Source organism: Kwoniella mangroviensis (assembly GCF_000507465.2).
Source record: "Kwoniella mangroviensis CBS 8507 chromosome 1 map unlocalized Ctg01, whole genome shotgun sequence".
Classification (NCBI taxonomy): domain Eukaryota; kingdom Fungi; phylum Basidiomycota; class Tremellomycetes; order Tremellales; family Cryptococcaceae; genus Kwoniella; species Kwoniella mangrovensis.
This window is the reverse complement of record NW_027062533.1, coordinates 5,694,954-5,708,179: the sequence shown is the minus strand read 5'-3', so window position 1 is coordinate 5,708,179 and position 13,226 is coordinate 5,694,954. Positions and strand designations below refer to the sequence as shown.

Here is a 13,226-nt window from a genome sequence, read left to right as displayed (position 1 = left end):
GTTCTGTTGGAATGTTGTCTTTTAGAGCTTCTCGAAGATGGTATAAGCCTAATCAGAATCAGGTTCAACTGATATACACGGTGGTAGACTGATGCAAGATGCATAAATAGCAAATGGACAAGTCTACTTTCGTCATTCACTGTCATGACGATCACTCTCTGATGTTTCCCACGGATCTGAACTGCAGAACCAATGATTGAATGGCAGGAGAGCATGATACCATGAGATCCAAATGCATGATTTCTTCTTCTTCTTTTCATTTTTCACTTCATCTTTGTTTGTATGATTCTACTACATATGTATTTGTATACTATTGATCATATAAGCTACACATTTCTGTTTCTACTACTTTACATCCCAACGCTTCAATCACGCTACGTTTATTGCTTCTTCTTGTTACCTTTCTCATCAATCACGTCGGCCTGTTGTAAAGCCTGTTGTAATAATTTAGCCAAAGAGGGTGAAACTTGTTCGACCTGCTTGATCAAATCTTTAGGTTCCCCAGGGATGTATTGAGCGGCGTCCTTAAGTCGGGATTCGACTTGTTTGGCCTGTTCAGACGTTCCAAACATCAGCTACGCGAGCAGGACAGGGACAAGCACAGAAAGATAACTTACCAAAGCCTCAGCATCAACCTTTCCATCTTTAGCTTTGCTCTTCAACCATGCCTCGGCGGTGTCAGCGGGCAAACCAGCTTTGCTGGCAGCTTCTTTGAGCTGTTTGATGAGCGAATCAACATCGGCAGGGGCGGCTGCGTAATATTCAGCATGTCAGCTTCACAGACCACGCATACCATCACATCCATGACGCGGCTGACTGCTCACCTTCCTTAAGTCCCTTTAAGAAAGCATCCGCTTGATCTTTACCTTCCTTCCTAGCTTTCTCCACCTCCTTGTAAACTTTACTGGCACTCTCCTCAACCTGTTTCAATTGATCTCCACCAACTTCTTTAGCCTTCTTAATCAAACTATCAAAGTCGAAATCGAGGTCTTTGATATTATCAGGGATCTTTCCAGCAATGACAGCGATCAACCCTTGGGCAGAAGCAGGTAAATCATCTTTGAGCTCGGTAGCGAGAGATTTCCAATCGACATTTTCGATTTTGCCTTTGGCATCTTTGACCTTCTGTTGGATTTTCTCGATGACCTTCTTGGCGTCGTCCCCTCCAACATTCTTCAATTCGTCCAAGGCCCCATCAAGGTCTTTACCCTTGAGTTTGGATAGGAAACCGGCGATACCACCTTCCTGTTTGTCAAGAGCTTGGTATAAGGCGAAAGCTCCTGGTGGAAGGACGGCTTGGGCGTATGTTGAGAGACCAGTAGACTGTGGAAGAGGAGATATCGTCAGCTCAACTGAAAGTCGAATCAGGAAATATCACACAGTGGCAGAGATCACAGTGAAAATTGGTCGAAGCAATTGACAAGGATTGCACTTTGAACTCACAAGCTGAGAAGCATTCTCCTTGGCGCTCTTCACTCCCTCATGAGCAATAGCAGCGACGTCTCTAACAGGTTTGAGGTAGAAATATCCTCCTACTCCAACACCAAGTACAGCAGCGAGTACAGCGAAGAGGAGAGTGTTATGTGTAGTCGATGGTTCAGGTGTAGAAGGGGTGGTAGCATACGTTCGTCTGAATCCTCTCGAGGCCGTTGAAGGGATAGGAGTGATTCGTTTAGGGAGAGCTCGAGGTCGCTACGTTGCACAGTCGACTTGTCAGCTACAAGGAGTAGACGGGGGATGAACACTCACCATGACAGCTCGTGGAGCAGCAGCGAGTCTCATAGAAGCAGTAGCAGGTCTGATGAATGACATGGTGATTGATTGGTAGTGTGATTGGTATTGGTATGGGGGGGGGGTATGGTATGTATTGGTATACTCTGTAGGAATGAAGAAAGAGAAAAAGATCTTCAGCACGTCATATAGCATATACAGAGTTTATATAGACTCACTTAGCGACAGCCACGAGACCAATTGCAAGATGCAAGTGACGTCTGGGATATGGTTTGTCACTGACGTCATCCGCTAATACATATTCATAAAAGTAACTTAACTCTCCGTTCCTGAAATTCCAGTATTCCAGTATTCCAGTAATCCACTCCCTACCAGTGTCGTCTGTGCGCTTGTCTGTTTCTGGTCGATTCGCTTCATGTGAGTTACTGGATCCTTGTTCACGCGACTTGCCAGCCGATTAGGCTACCTCACATAACCTCCTAATAACCAATCAGTTGTGATTTCATCTGTGCACTCATACTTGTCATCTGTCTCTCTCCGATCCTGATTTAAGAAATCAAGCTCCCAGTAGATTTCTAAACATATTTGCCAAACCTCCAAACCATCTCGCATCATCATTCAAAATATCAAGTCAAGTCAACGGCTTATTCTTCAAGGGAAAAGAGAAAGAAGAAGAAACATGGGAAGTTTTATAGTCATAGATGCATGAACATCATTCATGCCATATAGTTTATATTCTATTTTATACAAAAAAGCAGGTGGGTTCGGGTCAATGAATGATCGATCTTACTTCTATTCGCATGATCATAATGTATGCAAGAGGGGAATAATATATGCTTGTATACTTTGCGTATATATCAAATCCAAGGTATAATCTAAAAGGGAAGAGTCCAATGTTCCAAATAACCGAAATCCTATAGTATCAGACTATCCATTACAATGTTATGATTATCCATCTCATTCATCACTCTTCGTCTTCTTGGGAAAGGCTGATCTTAAAAGGCATACCCATATTTACCATCATCTCTCGGTGATTTCCCACCATCTCCATCTCCATTCCCTCTCGTTGGACTTCTTTCAGCACTAGTGTTCGTATACTCATGACGATCTCTTGCAGAACCCGAAGTAGGAGCGAACAAATCTCCTTCAGGTTCAGGTTCTTCATAGATATCCGTCGATTCATTATTATTTCCCCTCGTGGTACCAGAAGAAGGTGAAAAAAGAGGTAAACTCATCCTTCGCTTAGTCGGTGATGATGAATCACCTTTAATAGGTGAATTTTCACCTGACAGACTAGCTGTTTTGATATTGATTGAATCTTTCGATAATCTTCTGACTTCTTTTCTAATTTCATTATCTACATTATCAAATACGCTCGGTGAAGTGTATGACAATCTAGATACAGGAGTGATCAATTGATTTCTACCCATACCAACATCATCCGGTGGTCGTAAATCAAAACCTCTTGATGTAGGTGAAGGTTGACCAGGATCAGATAATTGTCTTAACAACATCGATGAAGGTCTATTGACATCAAATCTCGAGGACGAAGATGAAGGTGAATTTTGAAAATTGATCAAATTTTGTGAATACTGTTGTTGTTGTTGATGGGGCGGAGGATTAGGTGAAGGTGGATATGAAAACATGCTTCTAGGTGTATGAGTACCCGATCCAGATCCAGGTCCATACGGATTGTTATCGTCCGAAAGCGAAACGGACATAGCAGGTGATCTTGAGAAATCTTTCCGTGGACTAAAAGTCATAGCAGCTTGATAAGCTCCTCTTTCCCTGTCGTCCACATCGGTATAGTTCGATTGGAATGAGAAATGATCCGTTAGACTCTTCTGTCTGATCGGTGCACCTTTCGATTTCGATTTCTGAGGTGATGGTATACTAGGTTCTTCCTGTCCAGCGGATTTATTATCCCTTTTCTTATCCTTTCGATGTCTGATACCTAATTCACGTTTCAGTTGACCGGTGATCCACGCTTCTCTGATCAATTCGGAATCTTTAGGGAAGTAAGATTGCTTGAAGGCCGAAATCAACCATCTAGGTCCGACGGCTATAGCCCAGGTCATACCGATCGTCATCCAAAATGTGAAAGTTGGATAAATCACCTCCACTATTCCAGCGTATGGGAAAACAGCTAAGAAGGAATATATCGGGATCCAAATGAAGACTAGAAGAGTAGAAGCAATGATGATGACCCAAGTGATGACCGTCCAGTATCGAGAGTTGATTCCGACATATGAGTTTGCAGCCAAGACACCAGCCGCTGCAACGGCGGTTCCGAGATCGTATAGACAGTTGGTATCTCGGCCGGAAGAGGACCAGGTTTCGCCACCGCCATAACAGAAGAAGGGCACGAAGAATATCACCGCGGATTGATACAATCCATCAGCCATATAAAGCCAGAATCGAGTTCGAGTATATTCCACACCGGCTATTCCACGTTTATACAGCTGAGGGAATGCCATAGCGGCTTTAGCGTTGACGTCCTGATCGAATGTACCTAATACGGCAACCGGAAGGGAGGTGTAAAAGAGGTTGTACATCAACAAGAAGGTATATTCGAACAAGTAAGTCGCGTCGAATGAACTGAAGATCAGGAACCAGAACATCGATATGGTGAAGATAGCGTTCTTGTAGAAGAAGCTAAACACAGTTGATCAGTTCAATCGTAACAACCACTCAGAGAAGGTTTACTCACTTCGCGTGCATGTTGGCCACTCTGACATATGACCATCTCCCATGAACGAGCAGTAACCTAGTCAAGAATCTAAATTGCCCGAAAGCATAGTCGGCAGACATGGCAGCTTGAGAACCTTCCAGACCGTACAGACCTACGCCGACATTCGCTTCTTGAATCATGGCGACGTCGTTGGCACCATCCCCAATCGAGAGTGTCATGGCATTACATCCTTCTTTGACCTGTATATAGCATCGCGATCAATCAGCGTTTGTTCTGTCCCACGTGAGGGATTGCACTTACAAGTCTGACGGTCAAAGCTTTTTGGGAAGGTGAAACTCTACAGCAAATCACCGCAGAACACTGAGTACCAAGACTCAAGAACAATCCTTTCAAACTAGGTTGAAGAGCGTATCTTAGACTTTCACCATCGATAACTACAGCGAACGTCGCAGAGGTGTTCATTCCAGGGTTCATAATTTTGCCCGAAGCAGGAGTGGTGGGTGGTGGACCAATCACCGATGCGATTTTGTTCAAACCAGCTTCGATCTGAGCTCTTGCGCCTTCCTCCGAATCTGCCGAAATGATCATTACTTCCATATCGTTCGTCAGGAGATTACAACTATATCCAATTTCGATGGCAGTTTGTAGTTTGTCTCCAGTCAAAATCCATAATTTGATTCCTGCACGATGTAACATCGCGATTGCGTCTGGTACACCTTCTTGCAATTTATCTTCCAATGCAGTTGCTCCAAGAATAGTCAACGAATGTTCAACCAGTTCACAAGCCTTTTCAATCTCGCCTTCTCTGTCGACAGTCGCGGCAGCAGCTGCATCATACTTCTTCGACCAATCTGCAAATTCAGCTTCGGATAGTTCTCGATAAGCGATACACAAGGTCCTCAAACCACCGTTGGCGAAAGTTTCTAAATCTTTCAGAGTTGTTTGCTTGAGGTTTTCGTCGTGGTTGAGATCAAGTCGACTGTATATCACACTATCCGCTCCTTTGCAGTAGAGTATGATCCTTCCATCAGGACTTCTGGCGACAACACTCATCCTTTTCCTACTACTGTTAAACTCGAGTAGTTTCAATGGGATCCATCGTTCGGGTGTCCCCATAACTTCAATGTCTAGGTAGTTGTTATTCTTGTTGATGAAAGGAAATCCAACATCTCGAGCAGCGGCAACTAAAGCAGCTTCATCTGGGGATTCGGCTTTATAGTCCAACTCGTGAGGCCTCGATGGATCAGGAGCGTCGGACAGTACTGAATGACAGATGGCTAAAGCTCGAAAGAAATCAATGATATGATGTTGAAGGGGATCAGAAGGGTTGGCCATGTGATCGACAAGGTTAGGAGCGATGAGAGTGAGTTTGTCTTCTCGGAGATAGCGATTTCGAATGGTATGTTTCATCATCTTAAGCATCTTCTCCTTGAGTCCTGCTAATTCAACCTCCTGATCTTCCATAGCAGGACCAGTTTCCTGACCGTCTCGTTTCGCAGCTCCCATCATAGCTTCCGTCAGACCTTCACCGAAGATCTTCCCTTGGATGGAGCATTTCTTGAACTCCATGATGTTCTGTGTCAGCGTACCGGTTTTATCGGAGAAGACATATTCGATCTGACCAAGATCATCGGAGATGTTCCAAGTTTTGGGTACACAGGGAGTGTCGTCTAGGGTGGATGTCAGCTCAGCTTCAATCCGCGAATCTCGTATCACTCACAAGGTTCATAGTACATTTCCACATCCTGAAAGATGAAGTACGCTTGAACCGTTTTCACCACCTCGACAGTGATATATAGCGAGATCGGTACGATATTCTGGAATACGATAAGACAGGAGAAGAAAATGATGACCGAGTCAAGGTAAATGTTGTCGCTAGCTTCGGCACCAGGCTCATATGTTTCCGCACTAGTCCCAGTAAGTGAACGGTACCACCCGTCTATAGGTCTATCAGCATTCTTTCTTTTCCCAGTGGTGGTTCCACTTACGAAGTAAAGCAGTTGCTAAACACAGGACGAGCAGGATAACAAAATTCATGATAACGTTGAAATTCGTTTCTTTCTCGATCTTACTTCGCTTAGAGCTATGGAGTGACATACAAATCAGCTTACGACATCGAGTGGCTAAACGAAGCTGAACGTACGGAGTATCGCCACCATTGAGCATGATCTTGGTATCAGCACCAGTGAAAATGACCATCCCAATAACCCATTTCGTATTCCTTATGGAACATCCTCTCAGGAGCAATTCATTGATGGTGATACCTTCAGCTTGTTCTTCAGCTTTACCATAAGAATCTGCTGGGGAATATCGAAGCACACCATTGTATGTATACAAATTGGCATGAGGAGGTTCAGAATCCACCACAAATCGAGCGTGTTCAAGGTCTTCTTCTGACGATATCGACGAAGTTGCCCTCAAAGCTTTTCGTATTTTCAGATTGGTTTCTCCATCTAGGTTTTTCGTTTCGACAAAGCATAGATTATCGGCATTGGAAGTGGAAAGAACGATGATGTCCGCTGGTACTTGCTCGTTATCTCGTAGCAATACCAAATCGCCAACTTCGAGTTTTTTCCTGTGTCACCACCAACGACTTCATCAGACTAACTGAGATTACAATAGGATTTTCTTTTTCCACTCACCATAGAGTCCTTTCCCACTGAATACTCCCTGAAGTTGGTCTATTCCAATCGACAACACCATTACTCCTCCTTGATGCCATACTGGGCAGACTCGAAGTTTTCCTCAACATCAAAGACTGTCGGAACCCCTCTTCGTTCGGCAGATCAGGAGTAGTCGATTCGGTGATATTCAGAGAGGGGATGACGGTCGAAGGCATCGTCGAAAGAGGATAAGATTCTTTGTCCACCACTACCACATCTAGTTCTTCCTGTGGATCTTGATCCCATGATTTCTGACTATCCTCCATCATGATCTTATTGCCTGCACTTCCCTCCCGCTCTCGCAGCTTTTTAACACCTTTGGACGTCTTGCCTGGGGCTATACAAAATGTCAGCGCAATGTCTGTCAAGTACATCCTACATTTGTTCCTAATCTGCTTTCATCATACCCATGCATATATCACTTGGCCCGCAGAAAGCTCAAAATTTTAACTCACCTAATCCAACATTAAACAATCTTTCCAGCCAATTCCTCGGATCCCTCGGCTGATTAAAATTCCTCCAACCGCCAGCCAATTTCGTCGTAGCTGAATTATTGACCTGATCATCCAATTTTGATCTTCTCCAATCTTCTATCCCATCTTTGATCGCCGTCATACCCAATATCGCCAATAGGGGCAACATACCAATCTGAGCATTTGGTGCTCCAAACACACTAAATAGTTGAATTATCACCAAGAAGAGGAAATAGATATTGGCAACTCTCCTAAATTGTTCAAAGAGGTTCTTGGGTATGAAGGTGACTAGAGTATATTTGGAAGTTCTAACTTTGTTTCGTACATATCGAGCTATCGGATCACCCTTGACATTAAGGAGATTACGGGGAAGGTTGATATTGACATATACGCTTCTTCGTGGTGGGGGTGCTTTCGCCTTCCCTTTACCTTTGATCTTTTCTGTCAGACTTGGTCCAGGTTCAGACGATGGTTGTGGTTGTGGTGGTGAGACCTCTATAGTGGGTACAGATTTCTGAGGCGAGCCGAATTCTGATTGGGGAATCGGAGGTGTATGAATCGTACTTTGAGTATCTCTCCTACTTTGTGAACCTTCTGATAATTCCGTGTTTCCTTCTTCAACCACCGATGTCTTTCTCCTCTTACTTCCTATACCAGAAGCTTTCCTTCTCATACTTTTGAACAGTGTCCTCCGCTTTGCTCGTTTTTCAGCTAATGCCTCGGATTTGATCGATTCAGCTAACACTGAATGAGCGGTACGAACGGTCCTCAGACGTAATTCGGGATCAATCGAATGTCGATCAAATACTTCTTCTTCTCCCTCTGAATCATCTACGTTCAAGTATGAGCGTTGAGGTTGACCGGAAGAGATCATTGCTGAGGAATCGGGATTGGGATTGGGATTTAGTCGAGAGGTGGATGAGGATGGGTCGAGAGAGTATGAAGATGAGGATGACCCGTAGGGATTATTGGGATAAGAGGGGTCGAGATGCGACATGATGAAATGAGATAGATTCAGTAATGAGTAACGAGTGTGGGTCAAATGAATGTAATGGTTGTATCGGTCTACTTTGGGGGGCTGTGAAGATATAGATCTACTGCCGGTCATGTCAGTTGACTTTCTACTGATATGACTTGGTCTTGGGTATAACACTCACCAACTACTTTTCAGCTATCCTACAGTCTAATGTATTTTCTATCTGAGTACTCGATATGAAGTGGTCTGACGAAACTATATGAAGCGACGTAGGAACCAAAATCTAAATCCACTGTGAGGTGAGAGCCGTTTCCCTATCGACATCGGCAGGTGGTTAGGGATGTGTAGATTGTCTATTCACAGACCACCGCGTCACCCGAGCGTCACTTTGGACGGATACGTCGTTGTATAGCCTTGATCTCAATTATCTTTGATTTAGTCGTTTCCTACTCTTACTTCTAATCGGTCATGAAGGATTTTTTCCTGGTTGTCAAGGTTGTTATGATTGTAATCTTGATTGATGACGAAGGTTTTCGTTGAAAGCGGTGTGAAATCGCACCTTGATAACCCGTTTCACTAACCTAGTGAGAATGTCACCCAATCGTACTGTTGTGGTGGTGGATGATTAATTGGATAGATATGAAGAGTATGTAAAGGTGTTGACTTTGAAGGATGTTTGATGTTGTTTGATGATGAATGGAGTGTGAAGGTGTCTATGTGTATGTGTATGTGTATGTGTATGATCAAAGGTGGTGGTGGTGATGGATCATTAAACTCGTGGCACTGGATGAGCTTTTCATTGAGATATCCGTGTTCGTTCTTGTGTCCCTTGGTCGTATCCTTTATTGGTACACTTATGCTCTTCGATATCGGTGATGGCCAAAGTAACATACACGTCCATGTCAACATTCGACATACAGATTGACGGCAAGATACGACTCTGAGTGATTGAGTGGATCCGGCGGCCTTGAGAATTCATCGCACAGTGAGTGCACAACTGCAAAAACGTGAACATTTCCTATGCGACCTGTATTCAGGAACAACCACAGTCGCGTCCGTAACTTCCGATAGACATTCCCGGTTGGACTGCATAGACATAACACTTAGTCAGCTTACGCCGGAACACCCTTAGCCCTGCCTTACCAATAGCACAAGTCGACGTCTGCTTTTTCGTGTATGTGTTCAGGTAACCATTTCGGATCCGATAACTCATCCAAGATATCTGGTGATGCACAAGCAAACGCGTTTGAGACCGGCGGTCATATTGCAACATCACACATCCGATGTTGACACTCTCAAATACGATCACCAAGTCTCGTGAGCTACATATCGCAACCTGCAATATTTTCCAGAATGCAATGTTACATTGTATGAATATGCGATACTGTACAACAAGTGAATCCATACTAATGATATATCATACCAAATTCTGATGACATGCAAAGATCCACCCTAACGCTATCTCTTTCATTCCTTCTATTCGGATCCCAAGCGAACCTTACACTTTGATCATTCCCATCATCATGATTCATTATTACTTCTCTCGTCTCTGAATCCACTCGGTCTTTTACCAATGCAGGGGTGAGAGTAGGCGGAGTTGACGAAGGTGGTCTGAGACTTTGTAAAAAATTCAAAAATCCTTTTTTACCTTTCCAACCTGTTTGTTTCATGATTTGATCCATATCAACCTCTTTCCCATCTTTTATATCAATCAGTATCCTAGCTCCAATTACACCTTTATCCCATACCTTCCCTTCCGACGTCTCGTTGATCTTTCTCCAAGATGATTCTACTTGATTCGCCTCCGTGGTTCTGTTGGCCATGGCAAGATTGACCATCAACCTTCCGACGACATTCGATTTTATCCTAAAACCCGTTCTTCCCTGAGTAGAAGACGAATCGATCGAAGCTTTGAATACATCCAAAGCCGAATCCAAATGACCCGAATCTAGCAACACTCTAATCATATTCGATACGATCCTATTATTAGGTTTGATCCCCTTGGAGATCATCTCCTTGTATAGGTATATAGCATATCCCAAGGTCTCTTGATGACTCAACCTCCCATTTTCCTCTCTTACATCATCTGGTATTCCACTAGTTGAGGAAGACGATTTGATGGAATTTGATAATACGATATTATACAATCTGATCGCGTTGCTATCCTTCCCATCAACCTGTTGTAGAAGTTGAATTACCCTGATTCTATCTTGTGATCTTGTAGATCTCGACAAGTTGGACACCAAGATTTCTAGTACCTGTACAGGGACAGGTTGATCTTGTAACAACCTTTCAGTCAGGTTCAACGCCAAATCCGTATCTTGTATTCCACCGTGTGTCAAACCTTGGGTCAAAGCTAATACAAGAGGTGGAAGGGAATGACCATGATTTGCGGACCACAAGTAATCTTTTATATGTCTTTCTAACAATATCGCTCTCGATGGACTGGATTTCATACCTGTCGAACGGATCAACAATAACATATCTGGTTTTCGAATCGATAATCCATCGGCCAGCAGGTCGGTGTAAAGCCGAGAGGCGAAATGTAAGTGCAGATTCGGCGAGGTAAGGGAATATCTGAATAACTTTTGCCATAGGTATAAGTTCTTGAGTGACCATTTGAACAGAGGGGTAGTTGATCGAGCGTGTTGGTAGATTTTCCTTGATAGGATATAAGCTTCTGATGAAGGTAAGACCGAAAGAATCAATTTGAATAAAGGGATGATCGACTCGGACGACAGTTGGGGTATGACTTGACTTTCATGTAATGATCTGACATACCGAATGATCGATTTGTCGATATCTTGTATTGAAGAGGATGAATGAGGTGTAGACCGTTTCGCGTGGTGTAAAGCAATAGTTAATGATGAGATTAATGCCCCACAATCTCCTTCTTTTTGCTGAAGAGCAAGTTCAAGTAAACGTATAGCTGTATCTAACCTGACCAAGATGTCTCCTCCAGTAGATTTAGAAACTGAAATCCCTCTTCCTATCAATCCTCCAACACTTGATTGATGATCTTCTAAAAGTCCTAAAGCTTTTTGTACTCTGGTTCTGGCTCTTCTGGTCGAAGTATCTAATGCTGAATATAGTATGCGGGATGTGTTGGAGATCGGGTCGATGTTTAATGATTCCAACACAGAGGGGATGAAGTATTCTGAATTTGCGGTGTTTCCTTCTTTTGACCATACCACGTCCAACTTTCTCACTATCTTGTGAAGATGAGCGTGTTTTATATTGACCCCTTGAGCTATACACAACGTTAAATTCTTGAAAGATCGTTTGAGACCATCCAAGGTATTACCGCTCGAAGATATCAAGATGTCTCCGATGTAGTGACCTAAAGAAGTATTTATAGCTCCTTTCTTGACCATATCTATAACCATTTCTTCTATATCTTTGATACGATCGCTGATCTCCTCTTTGTTAGCTCTACCTTTCTTTCCTAACTTTTGTAACCTTTTCAAGTGTAATCCCAACCACCCTCTCTTCAATTCATGTGGAAATTGATCTAACGGTATTTTGCTCTCTAGCGTTATCCATAATTTCTTAACCAATTTGTAAATATCATCCTCTTCACTTTCACCTTCTTTACTCCTATCGTACTCTGCTCTATACCTCCTCAGACCTAATCTGATGATCCTTATCAAATCCTTCTGATCAATCTCACTCAAGGACATCCTACATTTCTTCGCCAATCTCAATAGAGTTCTAACCCTACTCCAGGCTTTTTGCTGTTCCGGGTGAGCTACCTGATGGCCTACGAGGGATTTAAACGTTTCGTCTGGGATGTATCGTCTCAACGAAGGATGTAAGGATGTATATACCGTCCATGATTCGTCCACCGTACATGAGTAAAGTGAGAGGGATAGGATCTCCATATGTCTTTTGAAAGGGTATGAATTGGGTGAATAAGGTAATCGAGGTGGGAGAGGTAGATGAGGTGTTGATGTCGTTTTGTGTAGATGAAATTCCTCTTCATTTTGATCTTTGGCAGGCAGTATTCTTGTGGCTTGTTGAGAAGGCGACGAGTCATGGTTGGAGGTGAAGAATGTTCGTTGAGGAATCGTCAATTGAGAACAGGTCGATGAAAACCATTTTGAACATCCAGGTAAATTAGGATCATGTCCTGACGTAGCCTGGGTACCAGTTGAATGTCTTGGTGGATTGATGAAAGGTAGAGCAGGTCGAAGGTGTGGCGTGGATCTCAGAGTCGTACTTACACAAGCAACAACTTTGACCTTACTAGACATCGTTCATTTACTTGATCTGCAAAATCAAATGACACCGTCAGCCAGAGTGATAGAGATTGACCGCACATTAGAACGGAGAATGTGCTCACGTCATATACCGCCTGTCATTCCCATATCGAGTATATATATCTTCTCACGACCTTACTTGTGTGCTGAGCTTGGTAATTTCGGAATGGATATGTATATAGATCAGAATATAATCAACCTCTGCTCATTCCAACTTTTTTGATATACTGGAGGTGGTCCGGCTAATAGGCACCCGCTTTTCAGGGGCGAGTGCGCGAATTAGGTGCGCCAGTCGCCATATCCTCCTCGTATTCTTCCTCCACTCTGTAGGTCCACCCAGAATAGATAGATGAGTGGACCAGTCACTTCTCTTCTTCCTTCCTCTTCCTCTTTCTTTCTTTCTTTCTTTCTTTCTTTTCCTTCTTCACTCCA

The 13,226-nt window shown here is 43.4% G+C and overlaps 3 protein-coding genes across 3 annotated transcripts; all 3 read right to left on the bottom strand.

The window, feature by feature from the left end:
* Positions 1–380: 380 nt before the first annotated feature.
* Positions 381–1,812, bottom strand: I203_102135 (uncharacterized protein; the record flags this gene model as incomplete). Its single annotated transcript, XM_019146639.1, has 5 exons — positions 381–551; positions 618–751; positions 825–1,323; positions 1,444–1,692; positions 1,750–1,812. The coding sequence occupies 5 exons, from the start codon at positions 1,810–1,812 to the stop codon at positions 381–383; spliced, it is 1,116 nt and encodes a 371-aa protein (XP_019004172.1).
* Positions 1,813–2,726: 914 nt separating this feature from the next.
* On the bottom strand, positions 2,727–8,556 carry I203_102134 (uncharacterized protein; the record flags this gene model as incomplete). The annotated part of the gene is made up of 8 exons (XM_019146638.1): positions 2,727–4,386; positions 4,442–4,662; positions 4,724–6,093; positions 6,144–6,362; positions 6,412–6,506; positions 6,567–6,998; positions 7,066–7,423; positions 7,542–8,556. 8 exons carry the CDS (start codon positions 8,554–8,556, stop codon positions 2,727–2,729), a joined length of 5,370 nt encoding a protein of 1,789 aa, XP_019004171.1.
* A 1,385-nt stretch (positions 8,557–9,941) lies between these two features.
* I203_102133 (uncharacterized protein) lies at positions 9,942–12,788 on the bottom strand (the record flags this gene model as incomplete). The annotated part of the gene is made up of 1 exon (XM_019146637.1): positions 9,942–12,788. One exon carries the CDS (start codon positions 12,786–12,788, stop codon positions 9,942–9,944), a length of 2,847 nt encoding a protein of 948 aa, XP_019004170.1.
* Between the last annotated feature and the right edge of the window lie 438 nt (positions 12,789–13,226).